At 34.0% G+C, this 21,074-nt stretch overlaps 1 protein-coding gene across 2 annotated transcripts in view; it reads left to right on the top strand.

Annotated features, from left to right (window-relative positions):
• LOC118182447 (multiple PDZ domain protein-like) overlaps positions 1 to 21,074 on the top strand; it is a 244,881-nt gene that overhangs the window by 138,983 nt on the left and 84,824 nt on the right. For both annotated transcript variants that reach the window (XM_035351789.2, XM_035351790.2), the window contains exon 3: positions 8,051 to 8,154. In XM_035351789.2, the coding sequence (XP_035207680.1) occupies positions 8,051 to 8,154 (104 nt within the window). The remainder of the gene's footprint in view (positions 1 to 8,050; positions 8,155 to 21,074) is intronic.

Consider the following 21,074-nt stretch of genomic DNA (forward strand, 5'->3'; position numbering starts at 1 on the left):
ACCTGATCACATACTGCTCGCATCAGCCAACGTGAAACACTTAGCAAAGAGAGTTGCAAACTTGCTCTCCTTACCAAGGTGAATTTTGTCGGCTTGTTCTGATGTTACTATCAGACAAGTGAGATATGTCACAACACAACAACTGTCTGTGCTATAAATGAATAAAGAGTAAAATGGAGCAGATGAAAAGTGTGTGAAACGTTATACCATTAAGCATAAAAACGAGTACTGAAAACACCGGAAGAGCTATAATAAAACTAAATAATAATATTATATTCGCAACAAAAAGAATAAAGAAGAAGCAATGTAGTTTTTTTTTTTTTTTTTTTTTTTTTTTTTTTTTTTTTTTTTAAGAATTAAAGAAACAATCAGGGGAAAAACGGTTAGAAGATGTTGGGACAAAAGCAAATGTCAAAATTGAAAGGAACTTAGAAAAAGGAGTAACGGGAAGATAACAAATCCAACAAAAGCCACCCATCACAAAAAATTCATTTCTCTCTTTATCCGCAGAATTCCTTCTTCTAAATGAGTTCCATTTTAAATTCCTTAAATATCAGCATTCAGTAAAGAGCAAAGCTAAATTAAAGGATATGAATTTAACTTTCTATTTTATTTAATAAAAAATAAAAATGCTGAGACATTCCAGTATTAAGTATGCCTGGGAGGTAATTACTTCTTAAATCACCCCACCTGTAATCACCCCACCTGTAATCACCCCACCTGTAATCAGAACTATCTGGAAGATCGTTCTGGACTAAAATACAAAAAAATCCAAGAATGGATATTTCAAATTGTTTTATGCAAAGTGGTGCAACCTGTTTTCGTCCGTTATGGTTATTTTCTTTTTCTTTTTAATGCTTCATCGCGGTGGTAATGTTGTTCTCGATTTCATTAAAACTGCTTCCGATATAAAAATGTGATTTCCAACTAACTTTAAATATGAACTTTTATTATCATTTGTATTAACTAAGTTACTGAATATATTGTTAAGGTATTTAAAAATTATTTATCTCTTTAGAAACTCATTTTATATTTGCCTAGAAACATTTTGCACGAAATGGCCTTTATGTCATAAATGTCGAAAATGAAATGGATTTTAATCTTCCAAAGTGGTAATATGAACTCTTAATAATTTCATAATGAGAAATAGAGAAAAACAAAAACGCCGGAGCTGTTAAGTTGAAATTCTTTTGGATCTGAGTTTAATTAGATTCAATCACATAAATTTCGCAGCATGTTATGAAAAAATCGCATTAGTTTTCATGTTTATTAAATCTGTTTTAAAATTTTTTATGTAAACTAGAAAGAAATTATTGGATTTCCCGATACATGGTATCTTAGAAAACGTGGTTGAAACATTCAGCTAACAAGAGGGAGATCCATTGTTTCCGAAGACTCGCGAAACTACAACTGAGTTTTCTAGTTTCTTTCTTTTAAATTATTAGTCTTTTAGCTGGCTCTCGAACAAAAAGGCCGCAGATGATAAATTGTCGTAACTTGGATTTGCCAGCGAGAATTTCATGTCTTTACCCAAATTCCCTTTAAATGGATCAGAATGTATAGAATTCTTGCACCCTCCCTACCTTACGTGTTCTCGCAGAGCAAGCAGTTAACACCATAGAAGTTTATAGTTCTAACCGTGGCAGACGCAACCTTGACTGGTTCTCCTTAAATGAAACGTTTTCCAATTTTTAGTCCCAAGGGGCTTTGTCCCTGAAGGACTATTGTTTTCGAGTAAAATGGAGCAGATGATTGATTGATGATTGATTAACTGCGATTTTGCGTTGAAGCACTATAAATATTCGTTTCACTTTTCAAACTGTTGCCACCCAAATGTTAGAGTCTTGCATTATATTTGAAGAAATTAAATAATGAAAAATAATGACGTAATCCTCCAACGAATGTGAGCATGTGGAACACCAAATTTGAAATTTCGAATTTGTTTTATGATCGATTTCCTATTTTGTAAAACTTTAACGAATTTTTTATTAACAAACTCAAGGATTTCAAGCGAGCAATGGCAACACTCTACGGGGAAAAAACCTTTTTATCTCCAGCGCGCGGAACTGTGTATCGGAAATTCTAAAGATAGGCTCATTTTAAACTTATTTTGCGACATTGCTATTGAACTGAATTTTATGCTTTAAGTGCAAAGAGCATGATATTTAATAAATAAAGGTAACGCACAAAACGTTAAAAAAACGCCCCTTTGGACGTAATTTGAAATCTGAAACCTTTCAGACTTTCTGATCTATTGTTATTGCATGATCACAGACTCTTGCTTCGTGATTTTCTCTTCTGTAGTTGAAGAAGGAGATTTAATTCAAACCTTGGAAACTAGTTCTGGACATTTATACAACTTAAACCTCTAATTACTAACGGATCATTATATGTCTCAATATAAGTTTAATAATTACTGCTTGGTTAAAATATAGTTAGAATCTCCTAAGTGTTGGGGATCATCTTCCAATATTTGTAAAATCGACACGCCGCTGTGCTCGTTGTACACAAATGAACATATAGAAAAGAAGAAATATGAGTTGCCCAATGTGTAATGTTGGGTTATGCAACGAATGCTTTACCCTGTACCATACGATGTAAAATCTATTTCATATAATAACGTTTTACAGAATAATAGGTGCGCTTATAGTAAGTCAATCGCTACGTATGGGACATACATACCCCACCATTAACTACGGCTGGGACATAGTATAGGCGCCAGCCAGCCTTTGGCTTGAAAACATTTTGTCAAAAAATCCCAAATGCTAAATTTAAATTATTTTTGACATTTTTGTTCACTTGGATTGAAAACGGGATGAAAAATAATTTTAATACGTAACGAGTTTTATTGTATTATTATCTAAAATAATTATGGATTTAAGTATGGAACTAAACTAATCCAATTCATTTTTGTTTCTCGCCGGAATGGTAGAGAACACTGAACTAAATTATATACAGTTCAAAGGCTTAAATCTAGACTCTAATACCTGGATCGGCCTCTTGCACGACAGATATTAAATATTCAGATCATCAACTGGTAGAAACCTCGCCCACGTGATATAGCAACGGAGGAACTTTTTTGATATAGCGACAGAGGAGCCTGTTTGTTTCAGTCTGCTGAAGTTGCTAGTTTTCACCTTGAAATTTAGATTCTTACCCCTATTTGAAATTCCTGTCCTTTGCATATTCGGTGGAGTTGATGAAACAGTTGGAGTGTACTACAGAATTTAATAATAAGCAAAAATATTTTAATTAAAATAAATCTTACAGCATAAACTCTAATCATAAATAATTATTTTTATCTGTGTTAGTTATGATTTTAACATTGTCTCCTAAAATACATGAAATGTTCTCACGTGATTTCTTTTAAAGAACATTCAAATTGTTACATATGTTGTTTAAAGACAGCGCTGTTTTAGGTTTAAAGATTGTGAAACCCATAATTCAAATATAAGATTATTTCTTGTAGGCTGAAAGAGAATAAATCTGACGAATGCCAAACATTTCCGTTAAATATCTTCTGAAGAATTTTAACAAAATGAATGAATAGGGACTATGTGGAGGAATACGAAATGTAACGCTTTCAACAAATCATGCAAATTTGGGAACTCTGCTCTCTGAATCCACGGTCTTCCCATTACACAATGAATCCACATACTTTCCCGATTGAAATTGGCAGACAAGAGCGGTGAGTACGAAAACCTGCATTTCTACTCCAACGCTTTTCCCAATCGGAACTCGAAGAATCTTCAGAAATATTGCAAGATGCTCTCGCCTCTTTCCATGTCTAAGCTTTTCGCGCGCCTGAAATAGGAAATCGCTCTCGAGAGCCGTCGACGGTGAGAAGGCGGCCCATTCTACCCAGTACCCCGAGCTTCTGAGTTCGAGGACTAAGAATTCCATTAAATGGATTTCCGCTTCCATTTGAAAATTCTATTAAAATTTGCACTGGAACCTGCCGCTGTTGTTGAAAGGGGGGGCATATCATCAAGAACAGCGCATTCCGCATGGACTGCGATTATTAAGAAGAATCATTGGCAGTTGGGAGATTTAATCGAAAGGGGACACGAAAATTCACGACAAATTATTTTCGGGGGAAGTAGTTCATGAATTTAAAAACCATACATAATAAGACCCATGAACTGTGAAACGAGTTTCGCTTTCGAGTTTCTCAAATACATTTTGTCGTCACGAAAATCGTTTACAGTGTTTCTGTAGTGATCTATCTTTTTTTCTCCTTATTTGCTCAGCGAAGCCTCATAAAAGTCATGCCATCAGAAAGATACTTTTATGCGGCTCTATTTAGGTTGTTTATGATGTACTATGTTTGCTGAAATTTTTCTTTCTCTAGATCAAATATTGAAACCAGTATTGGATTCGCTCCTCCCAGCCAATTTTCTTGAATGTTTTTACACACTAAGATTTAAGGCGACGCATTTAAAATTCGATCGGTCTTTTTAATTTAATGGTTGAAACAGTTTTTGTTACAGATTTGTGCATTAATCCTTATTTAAAGCTAATTAAATGTTTGAAGAATTCCCATCTTTTCAGCATCGGATAGTTTTAGAAATAATTTTTCATACAACGTTTCTTCGGGGAATCTTTAACATAGTTTCCTGATATTTGGGTGGTTTTTCAAAAGTCGATCAAATAGTTGCTAACAAGGATAGTGTTTATACTTAAACAAAACTGTAAAAGAAAAATTTAGATTAGTTTCTAAGGTATTTTCTCACTCCTTTATGCAACGTTTATGACGTCGTAGTGTAACGTTAGCACATTTGGCGCGTATTCGGGAGATCCAAGTTCGAGTCCCGGAGAGGGCATTGCACATTTTTCACAATTCCTGTTTAAAATAACCTAATGACTTTACAGTGGTGCCCTAACTAAAAGGTGGTGGCTGATGATTCTTCACCATCCGTACTTGACGATTATGTCCACTAATCCCCAGTCTTTAAAAAAAAAAAAAAGGAGTATCCGTGGTATTTCCTCCCTCCTTCCAGCATGACTTGGTGGTGTAGTGGTAGCACTCTCGGTGCGTATTTGAGAAGCCAGGGTTCGAATCGAGCGAGGGAACCGCTCATTTTTCACGTCTCCCGCTTCAGAAATCCTGATGACTCTTCAAGTTTACAAGTTTAACGTTTATATCATCAAACAGATCAGATGATTCGCATGCGTGTTTCAAAGAAAAATGGTGTTGTGGCTATCAAAAAGTATAGAATAAAATATTGATAAAACTGCATTAAATTACGCGGGATTGATTAAATTAAATTATAATATGAAAAGCAATTTTTTAACCACCACAATATTTTTGATCATGTGTAATTGAAAATAAAAGCGTGAATGCTCCAAGAAACATAAAGTTCGGCTATTATCAGAATTTGAGAAATAACTAAAGTGACAAAATATAAATGGTACACAGCATCTGCCACTACTAAAGTAAATTTTCCGCTGCAAGACTATTAGAAATCTGTTCGTGCGATGCGTATTCGTGCACTTGCACAGTGTGTATCTACGTGCTGTCTGTTATCAGATGGCAACACAAATTTGTGCATTTATAAGAAATTCTACGGTCAACAGCAACAACTACAATAATAAAAATAATGATAATTTTTCTTCTTAGATGCCACAAGAAATAAACTCATAGGCGCCGTATACCCCGCAAGCCACTAAGTGGGCACAATTATTTTATAAAACAACATTATTTTTAAACAACAGTGTAGCTGTAGGGTTTTAATTATTTTTATTAATAGTTATTTTAATTTGTGAGACTTTCCTGATTTCTTTTATTCCCCTCGTATTTCGTCGTCAGGATGTAAATGAATTAGTGTGAACGAGAGTATTTGAACTGTGGAGCGAAAGCATTAGACAGAGCGAGTTTTCGCTGTTCTGCACGCACGTTGCTATTATCTTCCAGCTGTTAACCTTGATACAGGCTACGCATTCTTGCCGCCGAGGTCTTATTCTGCCGGTGGATGTTCTGAGGCAGCCTGTGAGCTTAAGCTGAATTGTGTAGTCTCTTTAACTTTAAATTTAGTGTTATATTAGCCTTTAAGTTCTCATCGCATGTTTGTAAGCACGTAAGTCTGCGCCATCTGTAAATTATATTGTATTCAATAAAATGGTCTTTTACACCCTTTTCCTGGTTGTGTTCCTCTTCAAGCCTGTGCGAGAATTTGCAAGGATTAACAGTTAAGTAGATCTAGTTATATTTTATGATAGCTAAACGAACTCTAAATCTTACATAACAAGATCATCTATTGTTACTGTGCAATTAGTAATTTAAAAAGATAATTTTCGATGTCATGTATAAATGATTCATATAAATATGATATTCCTGCAGTCTTCAGGCAGTGCTTAATAGCCGAGCAGCGGCCAAGCGATAAAGTCGCCGAAAATTGGTGGTTCGGCCTGGTTGCGATTCTAGGCAAATGAGCTGCTTGCATGTGTGTTCTGTGATTTGCCCTATGTATATGACCGGGTTTCCCTTCGGATATCCTCTACGAAAGCATCCCTCCCCTTAGCAATGGTTGATATCGTGATCGACCCATTATAGCAAAGCCCTAGCGTGCTTTTTCATAATCAAATAAACCAACGAAACCAACATTTGTTATAAATTATTTAGCACTTTTACTAATGCAAATGTCGACTAGTGAACATGAAATGTAACTAAAATATTTACATTGTAAAATTCTGTAGAGATAGAAACAGTGGTCTTATACATGCTTATACTACTTGAGCTAGTATAAGATCTCCTTGAAGTGCATTTTTTTAAGTTGACTGACTAATGGATAGGGTTATACAAATGTTAAAATTTGTATTTTTGTTATTTACGATAAATCGCGCTGGAGTAACTTTACAATATATGACTTAGCAGTTATCGCAGAAAGAATTAAAATTCCTGGATAGTGTTTTGGAATGATACAGGTGGAAGGATGTTACAAAATTCAACTGCAGGTTATACAAGGACAAGAACTGATGCAGCATTCCCCGTGCTGTCATTACTTGCTAAAGTGCTCTTGGTGAAGTTTATTAAGGAAGCAGTTACCGTAATATTGCGATTAGTTGAAAAATATACATAGGTGCAAAAATAGACATATATCTTTCAAACTCATTTCGAATCACTCGAATTTATTTTTGACATTGCTTCTGAGGTCTGCTTCTCCTTCAAAATGAAACGCGGTATCCATACCTAAGTTGCAAAACAGAATCAACATTGTAACATCGATAAAGTTATAATTTAGAAATAGATAAATATTTTAAGTTTTATCCCAACCTTTAACAGCATTTTCCTCAAGTAACGATAAGTTCGGGAGATATTCCGTCTAATCTTACAGTAAAATTCTTGTTTCTTTAACATATGCTAACATTATTTCACAGTGCTGCACTTTCACTTGCGCCGAGTGTATAAAACCACTAAACGGATTCCATAAGGGTTCAAATCTAAACAAACGAGATGGCGGCATGAGCGCTTTCGCAGTTCTTTTTTATGTCTGCCGTAAATACGAGTCATTTCACCTTAGAATATTTCCCGTGATGTAATCTCTGCTTTTATGTAAATGGGCCTAATTTGCTTTTCTAAAATCGTATAATTCACTCTGAATGTGTTTTACATGAATTTCAGACAGATTCGTTGCCTGACAGACATTGACATTTTGTGAGTAATTTGAAATTTCGCTTCCGAATCTTAATATTTTTCTCGTATTCCATTTCAAACGATAGCACGTTTTTCTATATCAAGAGATTATATGCAGGGAAATTTATATTTGGAAAACCGTAATTCTTCAGATGGCAGAAAATACACTTTTATTTTTTGAATTTTCGAGGAATGTTTTTAGAGAATAGAAAATTCCTAAATATAAGAAATTAAATTTCTTTCAGAAAACGGGACTGGAGAGTTTTTTCCACGGTATTCTCTAACACAATCGCTATTTTGGTTCACTCTGTATACTTAACTTCAAACAGATTTTCTTTAATTGCATTTTAAGTATTATTCTTTTATTATGACACGGACTGTTGGTTAACTGAAAGTTATTTTCCTGACATTTTATAGCCTTGAGCAACATCCAAGAGTTTGTGGAAACGACTATAGTGCTGAAGAAGGACAAGAAAAACGAACTCGGATTCAGCATAGCCGGAGGCAGTGATTCTTACCTGGTAAGTGTTGGAAAATAATTCCTTTTTGGTAAAAGTATATGTAAGGGTAACCCTTGGCGAAACTTGGCGGTATATGGATACCGAGTTTGTGCAATTCTTTGAATTGTTATTTTGGCTTGCGTAGCGGCGATTTTGAAGAATCGCACAAAATCCGTATCCGTGTACACATCGACCTATTTTCACTTAAAAAAACATTTCAGAATTGCACAAAAATGGCATTGCGCACTCCCTTGACTTTATCCATGTACACATCGATATAATTTCATTTAAAAAGTCAAAGGAGCACCCAATTCTACGGTAGAGGCAGACAAAAATGCACAATCTCAATAAACTACATTTTAAACCAAACGATAAAATAACATAAAAAAGGAAAAAGCTGTTATGCATATAAGCACTATACAAAGCAAATACCCACTTACCTTATTTGAAAATTCCTTCGTCTTCAGTCTGGGGCACAGAAAATTCCTTAACAGCATCCAAAAACCTCCTAAAATTATCTGAACTCGAATCCGTATATTGGCGTCGCCACACAAATTCCCAAAAATAAGAGTCAAAAATATCCTACGTAGTTCCGGACTATCCGGAAAATGGCTACAACACACACCACAAAAGCCCTTACAAAACATCCCATGATTCAAAATTTCCCAGAATAATGCAAACGATTACGTCGTAATAGGGTTTCCATAACATTCAGCTACTCAGGTTACCATAAATGAAACAACAACTTGGCTGTAACTGAAACAACAACTTCGAGATAATACAAGGGGTACCCTAAAGTCAACTCTAACCTCCTTATTTCAACTAAAACGATCTTTAAGCGAATTTCCTTCCTTCCCCTTAAAGATAGTATTGTTTTAATTCTGTAAGCAAGCATGGCAGGTAGTTGTCTTGATTTTTAGATTATTTAGACAATCTAGAGTTAGTGATTACATTATTTCAATATTTCCTTATTCGCTTCTAAATACGCTTCCTTTTTTTAACCCCTTAAAAACACTTTTAACATGGGTGTGTTTCTACATTCGATGGTGGCTTAGAGTCTCAGACTTTTATGTAAAACGTATGTCTTAATATTATGTCTTAAAGTATGTCAAATATTTTTTCCAATTTTATTTTACATCATAGTCATTATGATACGCTAACTTACGCTATTATGATATTCGTCATAAACGCGAAGGGGTAGTGTTATGTATGATACATAACATCTTTATCTTCAACAGTCTCCTTTTTCAGTTGCTGTTCGATATGACACAAAAATATTACGTTTGAAATTATAGCTATATTTTTAACAAACTGAGCAATTTAACAGTAATAAACATATCTTCTTAATACTAAAATTTTTGTTTTGTTTTCCTAATTATAATATTGATATAATTTTTAAGTATTTAATTTCTAATAAATTGAGCAGTTAAGTTTTAGGAATATTTTCTGCGTTACTGCAACAAAGAAAAGGGTTATAACGTAACGATTTTGGCGCAGGGTAGCGATATTTTACATATGAAAGGATAAATTACTAAGCGGGTGCAAATTGGTGGTTTCCTCTTTCTCCCCTCCCTTTTGAAAAATTCTCATACTATCGATATTTATCATATGTCGGTAAATATTATCGAGACATGGAAATAAACCATACGTCAGCAATTTAAATGTAATGTTTTTTGCTTTCTTCTTCTCCCGAAGTACACAGCGATCCATTTTCGCTTAGAAAAGCATTAGAGAATTCTTCGACTTCTTGCAAACTTCGACAACAGCGACTATCTAGGAAACGTATTTCGTTGTTGTCCATTTCAGAACATGTTGAGCAAAATTCTATATTCCTGCAGTTTCCTAAAGTTTACCTCAGTTTCTTCCATTGTTGGCATATGACCCGAGGTCGTATTTTAAAACTAAAAAAATATCGCTATTTGTTTATAGAAACCATTGGAACTTGGTAAAATATAAAAGAACGCATACGAAAATAGCGCCGTTGCTTGATTGAAGGATTGTTATGAGCATTGTTGTCGGAATAATGGTTATACGCATGGTTACCTGAGTTTGGAACCCTTTGAAAATGTGGCGAATTCTACTAAGGTGGTTGTTTAATACGATCGTATCTATAAATATGTTTCTAATGTAGAACTGCCATTGGAACCGGAAGCGAGGAAGCTGCCCAACCGACATTGTCTCCACCCCCCTTAACTAATAATAGATTTGATCTTACAGAAACACTCTCTTGCATAAATGTTTTACAGTGTTTGTATCATTGCGGGATATTTTTCCTTCTTGCTAATAAAAAATATGTTTCTACATTGTAATTGTGTTTCTCGTGTTCGCCGTTTGAATTATGCCTTAATGAGGTAAGAAACTTTGATTCTGTTTTAATATTTGCTTATCGTCAGTTAACTGCGTTTAGATGGCAAACGGAGGTAATGTACATTCTTTCAACCTGTGATTACGAGACTGAGTGCAAGTTTACTTCATCCGAATATGTAAAACATTCGAAATAAGCTATTACGAATAAAAATAAAATCAGAAAAAGAACTCTGTCAGAAATTACTACTGGATAATCGTAAGAAAAACCCACCTTTTTTCCGAAAACAGAAACAAAACTAATATATTTTGTGCACTCGCATTTGAAAAATAGAAGAAAAAATTGTTATTAGCTGCGAAAATAAATACTCAGAAGGAAACTAAAAAATAACAGCTATCAGCTACGAAAATATAAATTGGAAATGATTCTGGGATTTAATCCCAAACGATTAAATCAAAAGAAATGACCGTTGAGTGTATAACACAAGATGAACAATCACAAACTACCATACGTCTACTCGTAGAAGACAACCAAATCATACATAATAAGAAATAAAAAACCAGCTAAAGATATATGGAATGAATTAAATAAAATTTACGAGAGAGCACACTTTACTTTTTGCGAAAATTGTACACGTTAAAAGTCGAAAATGAAAGCAAGCTCGGAGAACACTTGAACAAAACGTTCGAGAATTGGAGAAGAAATATAGGAGAAATATATTGCTTATGAAAAATCTAAAAAAATCTTATTGCAGCTTTATAAGATGATATGCCCTGAAAAACTGATCCTGGAATACATAAAAATGAAACTGACCGACAAATGCTGGAGAAGAAACGAAGGCACAGATGAGACAAGTGCTTTCAAAACGAATTTTAGCACAAAATTCAAGCATTTCAATGAGCGAAGATGCAGTTATTGCAAAACGTTAAGACATTTAGAAAAGGAATGCAGATTGTTAAATTGCTGCAAAGGTAAAAATGAAAGTAATCTGTTTTTCAAGAACGAAAAGCAACCGCATAAAGGAAACTAGGGAAATAAACAAAAAAACAAACAAACAAAAAAAAAAAAAAAACGAAAGTTTATGCAAACGAGAGTACACACGACGAGAGTTCCATAAGATTGATAATGATACATTCGAAGTTACCAAAGACAGAAAATTCCCAAGCTCAAATTGGTCAGTTGATTTCAGGTGCCACATGTCATATGACCGATAATATAAGTTTTTTCACGAAATTAGATGGAAGCAAAACGGAGTAAATAACTATTTCTAATGATACTCAGATTAAGTCCATAGTTATTGGAGAAGGAGACTTGTACTGTGTATAAGACGAAGATAATGAAAGAGAAATAAAAGTCCTAGATGTTTCATACGTTCCTGATCTCACTCATATCCGTGAATAAAAAATAAGGAAAAATTCACAGATAAGGGATTTACATTTGAATTTGAAGACGATACTTGCGAAATAAAGAAGAAAAATAAAACCACAGGAACTAATAACGCAGAAGGAAATTAATATATCTTAATCGAATCACACAAGAAATAAAGCCAAAATTGTAGTTAAAAATAGCAATAAAAACATGCTGAAGAATAATAAGACACAGGCTGAAGAATGATAAGAATGGACCGAGAAACGGCAAATGATGTAATGAAAATGTTGCCTCCGAATCAAAATGTCGGAATTGAAGCTAAATAACTACAGAGCAAAAGCAGTTGTGGATTTATACATTCAGACATTTTTGAGCCGATTCGCACATCACTAGAAGTAACTACAGTTTACTAGTAGTTTAGAATCACTAGTAACTACAATTTTGGAATTATAACATTCATCGAAGATTATTCGAGATACACAAAGGTCTAATAACTACCTACGGCAGATGAAGCTATCTCCAATTTTAACTATTACAAAGAACAAATCTGGAAAGAAAAATCTGAAAAGAAAAATAGGTAAGAGAAGAGAAAAACTGGAAAGAAGTCTTGAGAACAGATAATAGAGGCAAAAACACAAAGAAATTGAAGAACATCCAAAGGAAGAGGGAATCGAACATCAAATGTTTTTAGCATATTTACCACAACAGAACGGTAAAGAAGAAAGAAAAATTCGCTATATAATGGAAATAGCAAGTGTCTATTACTCGATTGGAGTCTCAAAAGGGAATTTTGCGGAAAAGCCGTAATGATAGTTACCACATATATAAAGCAAACTGCTATCAATACCAGTCGAAAAAACGCAATACGAGCTCTGCAATAATAAAAACGTGAATTCATGTCGTATCAGAGTTTTCGGCAGCACATCTTATTGGCTAATTCCAAAACTGAAGAGTAAACAGCATGAAAGAGGAGAAAAGTGAATTCTTATTGAATGCAGCGATCATACCAAAGGAACGTAGAGATCGTACAAAAAAAAAAAAAAAAAAAAAAAAAAATTATAAAATGGCCCGTATACAATTGATACGCTATAAACAAACAACGTTGTCATCTCAAAACAAAGGTAATATTTGATGAAAGCAAAAATTAAGCAAAAGTTAATCAAACAAAACATCAGAATGAAGAAATACAACTTCCCTTTAAAAGGCGATGAATCGGGAGAATCATGTCTAGATGCTGCAACAGAAAGATAAATTGAAACAGAAGAAATTCCCCTAGTACCGAGAAATTATCATAGAACGTCCAAACAAATCCCACTAAACAAATTTTCATACATAGCAAAGAAAGAAAAATTTAAACTTCCTAAAGACTGGAAAGAATTGTAAACTTTTCCAACCAAAGAAAAGGAACTGTGGATGGAATCGACAGGAGATGGAATGTAATCACTAAAGAGAAGTAAAAAATGGGTACAAAATGGTCTTCAAGAGAAAAGAAAGCAAAGGACTGTAAGGATTATATTAATTTATCTAACAGCTAAATTTTGAGTTAAACTTCCTTTCCTGTCCTTTCTAAATTTCAACTTACAACTTCCCGCCAGAACTTAGTTTTAGAATCACGTTTGAATGCAAATTGAGGAAAAGCGGTATTTAACCGCGAAGTTCTACTGTCTTAGTCAAAGAGAACCAGAGATTCTGGTTAGCACAAATCCGCCTTTTTAGGCTACTCTCTCTTAAGCTACTATTACGTTCGGCCAAACTTTAGGCCCTTAATAGCTTCGCAGTAATTAGTGTTAAGGGACGAACTATGTTAGAAGTTACCTTCGGCTGTATCTTTTTAATTAAGAATAGTTTTAGTCTCTTAAGTTCGAGCCCGAGTGTCGGCTTATTGTACAACTCCAAGACGGAGTTCTTTTACAACTTATTGGACTAATAAAGGGTTATTTCACCCTTCTTAGTTTTTATTTTCTATCCCCCACGAACTCAAGCGATTAATCGCTTACTAGTTATTAAAATTCTTCACATTCAACTGTAACTTAGAAGTACACAGTACAGAATCTTACAGGACATTCAAAATACAATTTGAAGCTTCACGAAGTGTTATCAGATATAAAGCTTTTCTAGTAACTAAAGGGTATTGCCAAACATTTGGCACGACTATGATGAAACACAGGCGTCAATCGTAATATATACTATAAGTCGTAGTAAGTATTATGTTAATTTTATTTACAGTTAAATTTTAAGTTAAAGTTTCTTTCCTGTCAAATTCTTGATTTCAACTTACTACTTCCGGCCAGAACGTAGTTTTGGAATCACTCTGAATACTTAATGAGAAGGAGCGATATTTAAACCGCGAAGTTACTTACAGAGTGAGAGAGAATCAGAGTTTCTGATCTACGCGCGTCTGCCTTTTGGCCACTATCTCTTTCAAAGCTGTTATTACGCTCGGCCGTACTCAGGCCCTTGATAAGCTTCGTAGTCAAATTAAGTTAAGAGGCCAACTCGATTTGAATCTTGATAGCTTCGGCTATATTTCTTTAGTTAATCTTAGTTTTAGTTTAATTCTTAGTCTCTTAAGTTCAAGCCCAAGCGTCGGCTTTGATTGTATACTCCAAGACGGAATTTTGTTAAATCTTATTGGAATAATAAGTTAGTTACCCTTCCATCTTGTTGTTTCTTGTCACACGAACGTAAGCGATTATTCGCTAACTAGTTCTTAAGATTCGTCACTTTCTACAGTAACTGAGAATTACACTAGTGAAAATCTTACATCGTAATAAGGACTAGGCAATAGCAGCTCAAACGAACATGCATATAAACTATTTAATAACAGTAGCTCTTCTACGCGTAGATCGGGAAAAATGACCATCCAGTTGAACTAGGGTTTTATAAACCTCGATGATTTGAAGCTCGGTTAAGCTCGAGCTCGAGCTTGATTGTTTTTTCGGGCTTCCGAGTATATGAAGTTGATATACTTACATTATCAAAAGACTTATAATGGACTTATAATTAAAATAATATTTTTTAGAAATTTAAAAGAAATCTTTTCCTTACTTATACATTTATTTATGCATTTACATTAATGAAAAAGTGTTTTGAAAACACCAGTGCATGTAGTCATTTATTTGATAGCTTCGAACTAATTTTGGTGCAAAAATTGTTGGCCACGGAAAACGCCCTCTCAGAATCTATCGACTTTAGTTTTATACTGTAAATAGCTTCAATTAACCCCTTTAAATTTAGAGTCAATTCACCATTACTTTTTGACAAAGTAAATTCTTGACTTAATTTTTTAAAGCGGTCACCTTCCAGAAGTTTGCTGGTTGGAGCTTCTAATAGTACTCTAAGTTGTTCTTCAAGGGGAGAAGCACCAATTTTGGTAGTTGTTTCTGCTTCACTGTTTGATTTTTCATTTGATGAATTTGGTAATGAATCTGGTGACGAAAATAAACTCTTTATCAAAGCAGCTGCTAGAGGAAGCTTTTGATGGCGTTTTATTTATGTTGTTTAGTGAATTAATCAAATCTACGATGCTTTTGTTGATCCTGCTATTGATGTAAAAATCGATATATTCAGAAAGGGAACTACTTATTTCAGATTCTTGTTCAGTTAACTTTTCTCGCATAAAGTTGATAGAAATATATGCTGTTTAGTAAAGTGGCTTGTTTTTCACCCATAGCGTTAACTGCCACTCCAATTGGTTTTAACGCCAAGACTATCGATTTTATTAATTCCAGGTTTAAATTTGTTAAAAGACGTTCAGATCCAAGTTCAGTGAGTGCATTCTTTGTAACGTCACACAATGTAACAAATGTTTCAAGCATTTTCAGCATTGAATTCCATCTGGTTTTACAATACAGAGAGAGTTGTTGCTCTGTCTGTAATTTTTCTCTACATTTAGACCTGAACAAATCTGAACGCACAACAGAATTTTTGAAAAACATTACAACTTGTCTTACAATATTTATGTTTTCCTTGAACGATTCATTCTGTAATTCAGTTTCATTAATGCTCAAACCATTATCAACATCATAAAAATCATCAGTATCTCCTGAACTTTCGTCTATACTTTCTTTAGACCCTACATTCCTATAAAAAATCCACATTCCTATAAAATGTTTTAGTACGCTCCACCACCCCTCCAAGTTTGTCCCATAATCTATGAAACACCCTGTGTATTAGTTCTAAAGACTGAAAAGTTGAAAATATGAAAGTTAGGAAAATTTTTCTGTGTTTCGAGCGATTTTAGAACTGCCTAGGATTTTGAAAACTATTACTTTTTATTTGAAAATTATCCTTAATCGGCAAAATTCATCTCTATATCAGTTTCTACTTTCAATTCGAATAGACGGCAAAAAATCATTAAATAAGTGCTAAAATGCGTTTGTAAAAAATAATTTTACCATGGTACGTAGAGACATAAGAAGCAATTTTACTGACTGTAATAATGCTGGAAATGTTCATAAAATTATCAGAGAGGTATTTTGTAAAATAAATTATTTTAAATATGATTCATAAGAAAAACTATTAAAAATGAATTAAATATGTATATTATTATCACGATTGACGGACATTGCTTTAAAATTGTTTCATTTGTTAACACTGGCAAGGTAAAGACCATAGGCCGTGTCGAATGGCAACACGCTATAAATGGATTATTTGATAAATGGCTAGAAAGCATAATCTAGTAACCTAGAAATGCTTGAAAGCCTCCGTTAAAATCTTTCCTAACGTAGAATTCCTCGAATTTCATTAGAGATATTTTTCTCATTTAACTAATTGATCTTCAAGACAAAGCTAAATACATAAAAGTTCTAAACACCTTCGTTAAAAATCGTAAAATACAGAAAAGTTTAAAAGACAAAATACAGTTAATATAGTTAAAAAAAGAACTTTTTTTTACACTTGTAATTAGAGCAAAACACAAAAACAAGTGATTTGGCCAGCGATTGAAAGTTTACTTTTCTTCCCACATAACAAAAAGGCACTGAAGGACCAGAAACTTACTTAATGCACCATTCTACTCAGTTTAAAATGTAAACAAATGGCGGTTGTTAGGCTTACCTCCTCAATTTGTAGAGACATTAGGTAATTTTTGGAAGCCGGAGAGATGAAGAATGAGCAATCGCCTTCGCCGGGAATCGAACCACAGACCTCTGGAATACCTGCCCACCGTGCAGAACCACTACACCACGAAGGCACGCTAGGAAGGCGGGAGAAATACCTTATAACTTTTAAATTGTTGACAGTTCTACAACTATTGCATGCAGATTAACTAAAGGCACAAAACCCTTAACAGGAATATAAAAGCCTAATAATTCAATCACCTTTAACGCAAAAAAATGCACAATTTATCAACAAATAAGAATAAAAAGACTAAGCTTACCGAGCGAGGTAACAGAGTGGGAAGATATATATATATATATATATATATATATATATATATATATTTAATTTATGTTTTGTGCAGCCGATTGCAACGAAAAAGGGAGGTACACAAGTACAGGATATAACATTCCCAGATACAAAATTTCATCATTCTACGGCTATTCGTTTTTTGAGTTTAATTGCTTTTTAGTTTCTGTACAATGTGATGTACGTACATACGGACGTCAAGAAAAAAACTCTTTGATTCCATTTTAAATCCAATTCACAAACCACCTTTTTGACAAAAACAGTCCTTTATTCTGTCCGTACGTACAGATGTCACCCAAAAACATCGTTCAAATGGTTTCGAGACCGGTCAAAATGGATGTTTTTGCTGAAATATGATAATGGAAATTTTTCCCACTGCAGTGCTCCTTTACTTCGTATAAGGATGTAAAAAAACTGAAAAATTTCAAATAAGCAGAGCTTGTCATTGAGGAATACGCCCGCGAATGAAATAACCACTCTGTACCCTTATACGATCTGTAACCAATTTCGATCTTTGCCATTATATTTGTTTGCATGTTATTTCATCTCCTCGTGCATTCCTGAAAGAGATAAAAAATTTGAAAAATGATTTCGTTCAATAAAGTAGTTATTGTGTCTTGCTAGCAATTTTCTCGAATGACTTCGTTTACCTCGGTGCTGACTGGATGTAGTTTCGAAAACTGTGTTTACGGATTCCGCTTTTTTTTTTTATTTGGAGATAAAGCGAAATAGCGCCGTTTCCACACGAAATATTGCAATTTCGAACTCGGCCTTTTTCAAAACATCATCCATCACGGATGTCACTTGGATAGAGTGGGTGTAGATGTTAAGAAAACTCAGCAACCACTTTTTCTTCGTGCAGTGCTTGACGATCAACAATTTCCATTAAGTACTCCCTCATCAAAAAGCCTCGTGTTTTGTACGGATTTCCAGATTTAAATCTACAGAACTATTGTCTGAGATGGTATAATGAATACAGCTTAAAACAAAAAAAAAAAAAAAAAAAAAAAAAAAAAAGAATTCAGATTCCAATTGCAGTTTCTAAATAAAAATGCTATAAAAATTCTCTTAGCTATAATTAATTGTTTTGCTGAAAAACTCATTTATTACAGGCATTGTAATTTGCTAGAAATTATAGAGCTCTAATTTTATGTACCTTTTTCATATTTTTTGCATTTTGGAAATTGGTAAAATTCTCAGAAAATTCTGGAATTTAAAAGAATTTTTTTTGGCATTCAGCTAAAACGTTATGATTATTATTATTTGTAGGATTCTGTTATCTCTATAAACTACCGTCAGTGCCCTGCAGACCCTCCTAGATTGGAAGCGAGGCACCTCGTTAGTCAGAAACAAATGACAAAGTCATAAGAAGGTTAAAACAACCTTTTTTTTAATACCTAAATGAATTGATGGCATTGCTTGTGCCACAGACGAACCTCCACTACTTGCGGATATTTAAATTAACATAAAAAACGAAAAAAATCTGAAACCTTTCAGATTTTTTATTTATTAAATATCATGTTCTTCGTACCTAAATCATAAAATTTAGTTCAACAGCAGTATCGCAAATTAATTTTAAAACGAGAATATCTTAAAATTTCTGATACACAGTCTCGCGTGTTGGAGATAAAAATGTTTGTTTTCTTTCGTACAGCGTTGCCATTGCTCCCTTTGAAACTGTTGAGTTTGTTAATAAAAAATTCTTTAATGTCTGACAAAATATAAAACAGATAATAAAATAAATTTCAAATTCCAAATTTGGGCTTCCGGATTCCCATATTCGGGGGAAAACGTACGTTATTCAAAATTGGAGGTACTAGGTACCGTGTTTTTATCACAATGCGAGAAACATACACACATTTATGTAGATTCTTCATTATTTAATTTCTTTAAATATAATACAGGGCTCTATTGGGTGGCAACAGTTTGAAAAGCGAATCGACGCAAAATGGCAGAACGAAATTAATAGCCATTCTGCATCAACGCCCTTTGGACTAATAAAGTTAAATTCAAGTTTAAGCAACATACCCCGAGACTACATCCACAATAGTGTATTTAAGTTGTCTCAAGATGATTAACGGCGGGTATTTTAAACGTCGGCTAGAAATTTGCTAAAGCCGGAATAACTTTGACAATGCTGGCAGCAGTACGTAATTGCATAGTACGGTCGCAGGAAACTTTAATACTGATGCATTGAAACACTTGGCTTAAGTACTCAACAACTAATTTCCATTCTGATGGGGGCTACGGAAAGAGGAAGTTAAAGTAAACGTTCAGCTCAAAATAACTGTTAATTAACATAACAACCTACATATTAAAAAAGGATTTATTACAAATATTTCAAAAAATCTTAATATAGCGTTTAGAATACTAATCCAGATTTAAGATATAAACAAAAGAATGCCACTTTTAATATGTTTCAAAAAACACTCGTTTGTAAATGCGTTCAAATGAGATTAGTTACACTACTGTAATCATAAGGGAATAAAATATAAGCATACCTCTAAAATCATTAGCTTTAGTGTTCAACGTAAGAGATGTGGGAAGCTCTAAAATTCATGGTTACAAGGTGAATTATGTAAACACCATCCATGATTTTTATTGGGAATTTGTATGATAAACAAACATTACTCCGACCCAGAGTACATAATACGTAATAAAATAAGTATATTTATTGCGATTTAAAGCCGGGTGCTTTTTCTTAGCCTGTCGTTTGTATTATATCTCTAAAGCTTCTTTCCTAATTGTTCAGAATTAGTTTCCTAATGCCGGACTCAGTTGTTCTTCATAGTTTTTCTCAAGGGCAGAAATATACTGATGGAGAATTTCACCGTGTCACTGATATTTCCACAATTCTCGAAGGTGAATCTTTAGAGACTGAGAGCCCCAATCTTGTAACAGCGCATGAGCTATTCATCGCCGTGATTGGGGGCTCCACTCTGAAAACTATTCCCTGCTTCCTCTAAAGCTTGAAAAACGTTATAAAACTGATTATTCAAAGGTCCCTCATCTGTGGGCCCAATAAACATACTTTCTTTTACCTTTGCTTAATTTAGGAAATTGTATATAAAATGCCTGGAACTTTCACTTTTGATTGCAGGTTCCTTGCGGGTTCCTTCCGAAGTAAGTTGACTTTTAAAATGTTTCATTAATCCTCTTTTAATATGAAGTGGAGGAAGGAAAATCATCTTAAAAATTAACCAATGATACATTTTGTCCATAGTTTGTACTAGACTGAAGTATTTCTCGCGCAGGCTAGTCTTACTTATTGCAACGAAACTCAATAGCCCCACTGACCCATTCACATTTATAGCAACAATAGTGTGTCCGAACTATGCTCGCAAATTCGTCATCAAAAATTTCTGTAATTTATAATAGTAAATGAAACCTTCATGTTCTCGTATGATTCTTTCCTGCGAGCAGTATGTCCAAAAGAGATGAAACTAAGTTTCTTGCCTTTGTGGACGAAACCAGTGCACAAACTCTTCTTCGAAGGATTTATGAAAACCATCCTCGCATCAGAGTCGTGAATAAAGACAGGTCTACATCAGACCATTTATGTTTGCGCATGCAACAAGTGCATCTTGAAGCGAAGAAAATGTGTGAATTTCTTCTCTTAATACGTTACACTGAGACACTAAATGAATGCTCAAGCAACTCCCGCTGTTGTAATCTTGACGATAATAATTCAGCTTTGTCTTAAGCGAGGTCTTAATCTCTTAGACAGTAATTAATAACTCAGTTCATGATGAATTATTATGTAAGGTATGTTATTATTTTCACAGGAAAGTTAGGATAAGTTGAAGGACAATCGCCGGCATCATTTGTTTCTTCATCACAGTCCAGACGATACTCTTTT

Source organism: Stegodyphus dumicola, chromosome 6 (assembly GCF_044657685.1).
Source record: "Stegodyphus dumicola isolate Sdum_Otavi_A_Nest chromosome 6, ASM4465768v1".
Lineage (NCBI taxonomy): Eukaryota > Metazoa > Arthropoda > Arachnida > Araneae > Eresidae > Stegodyphus > Stegodyphus dumicola.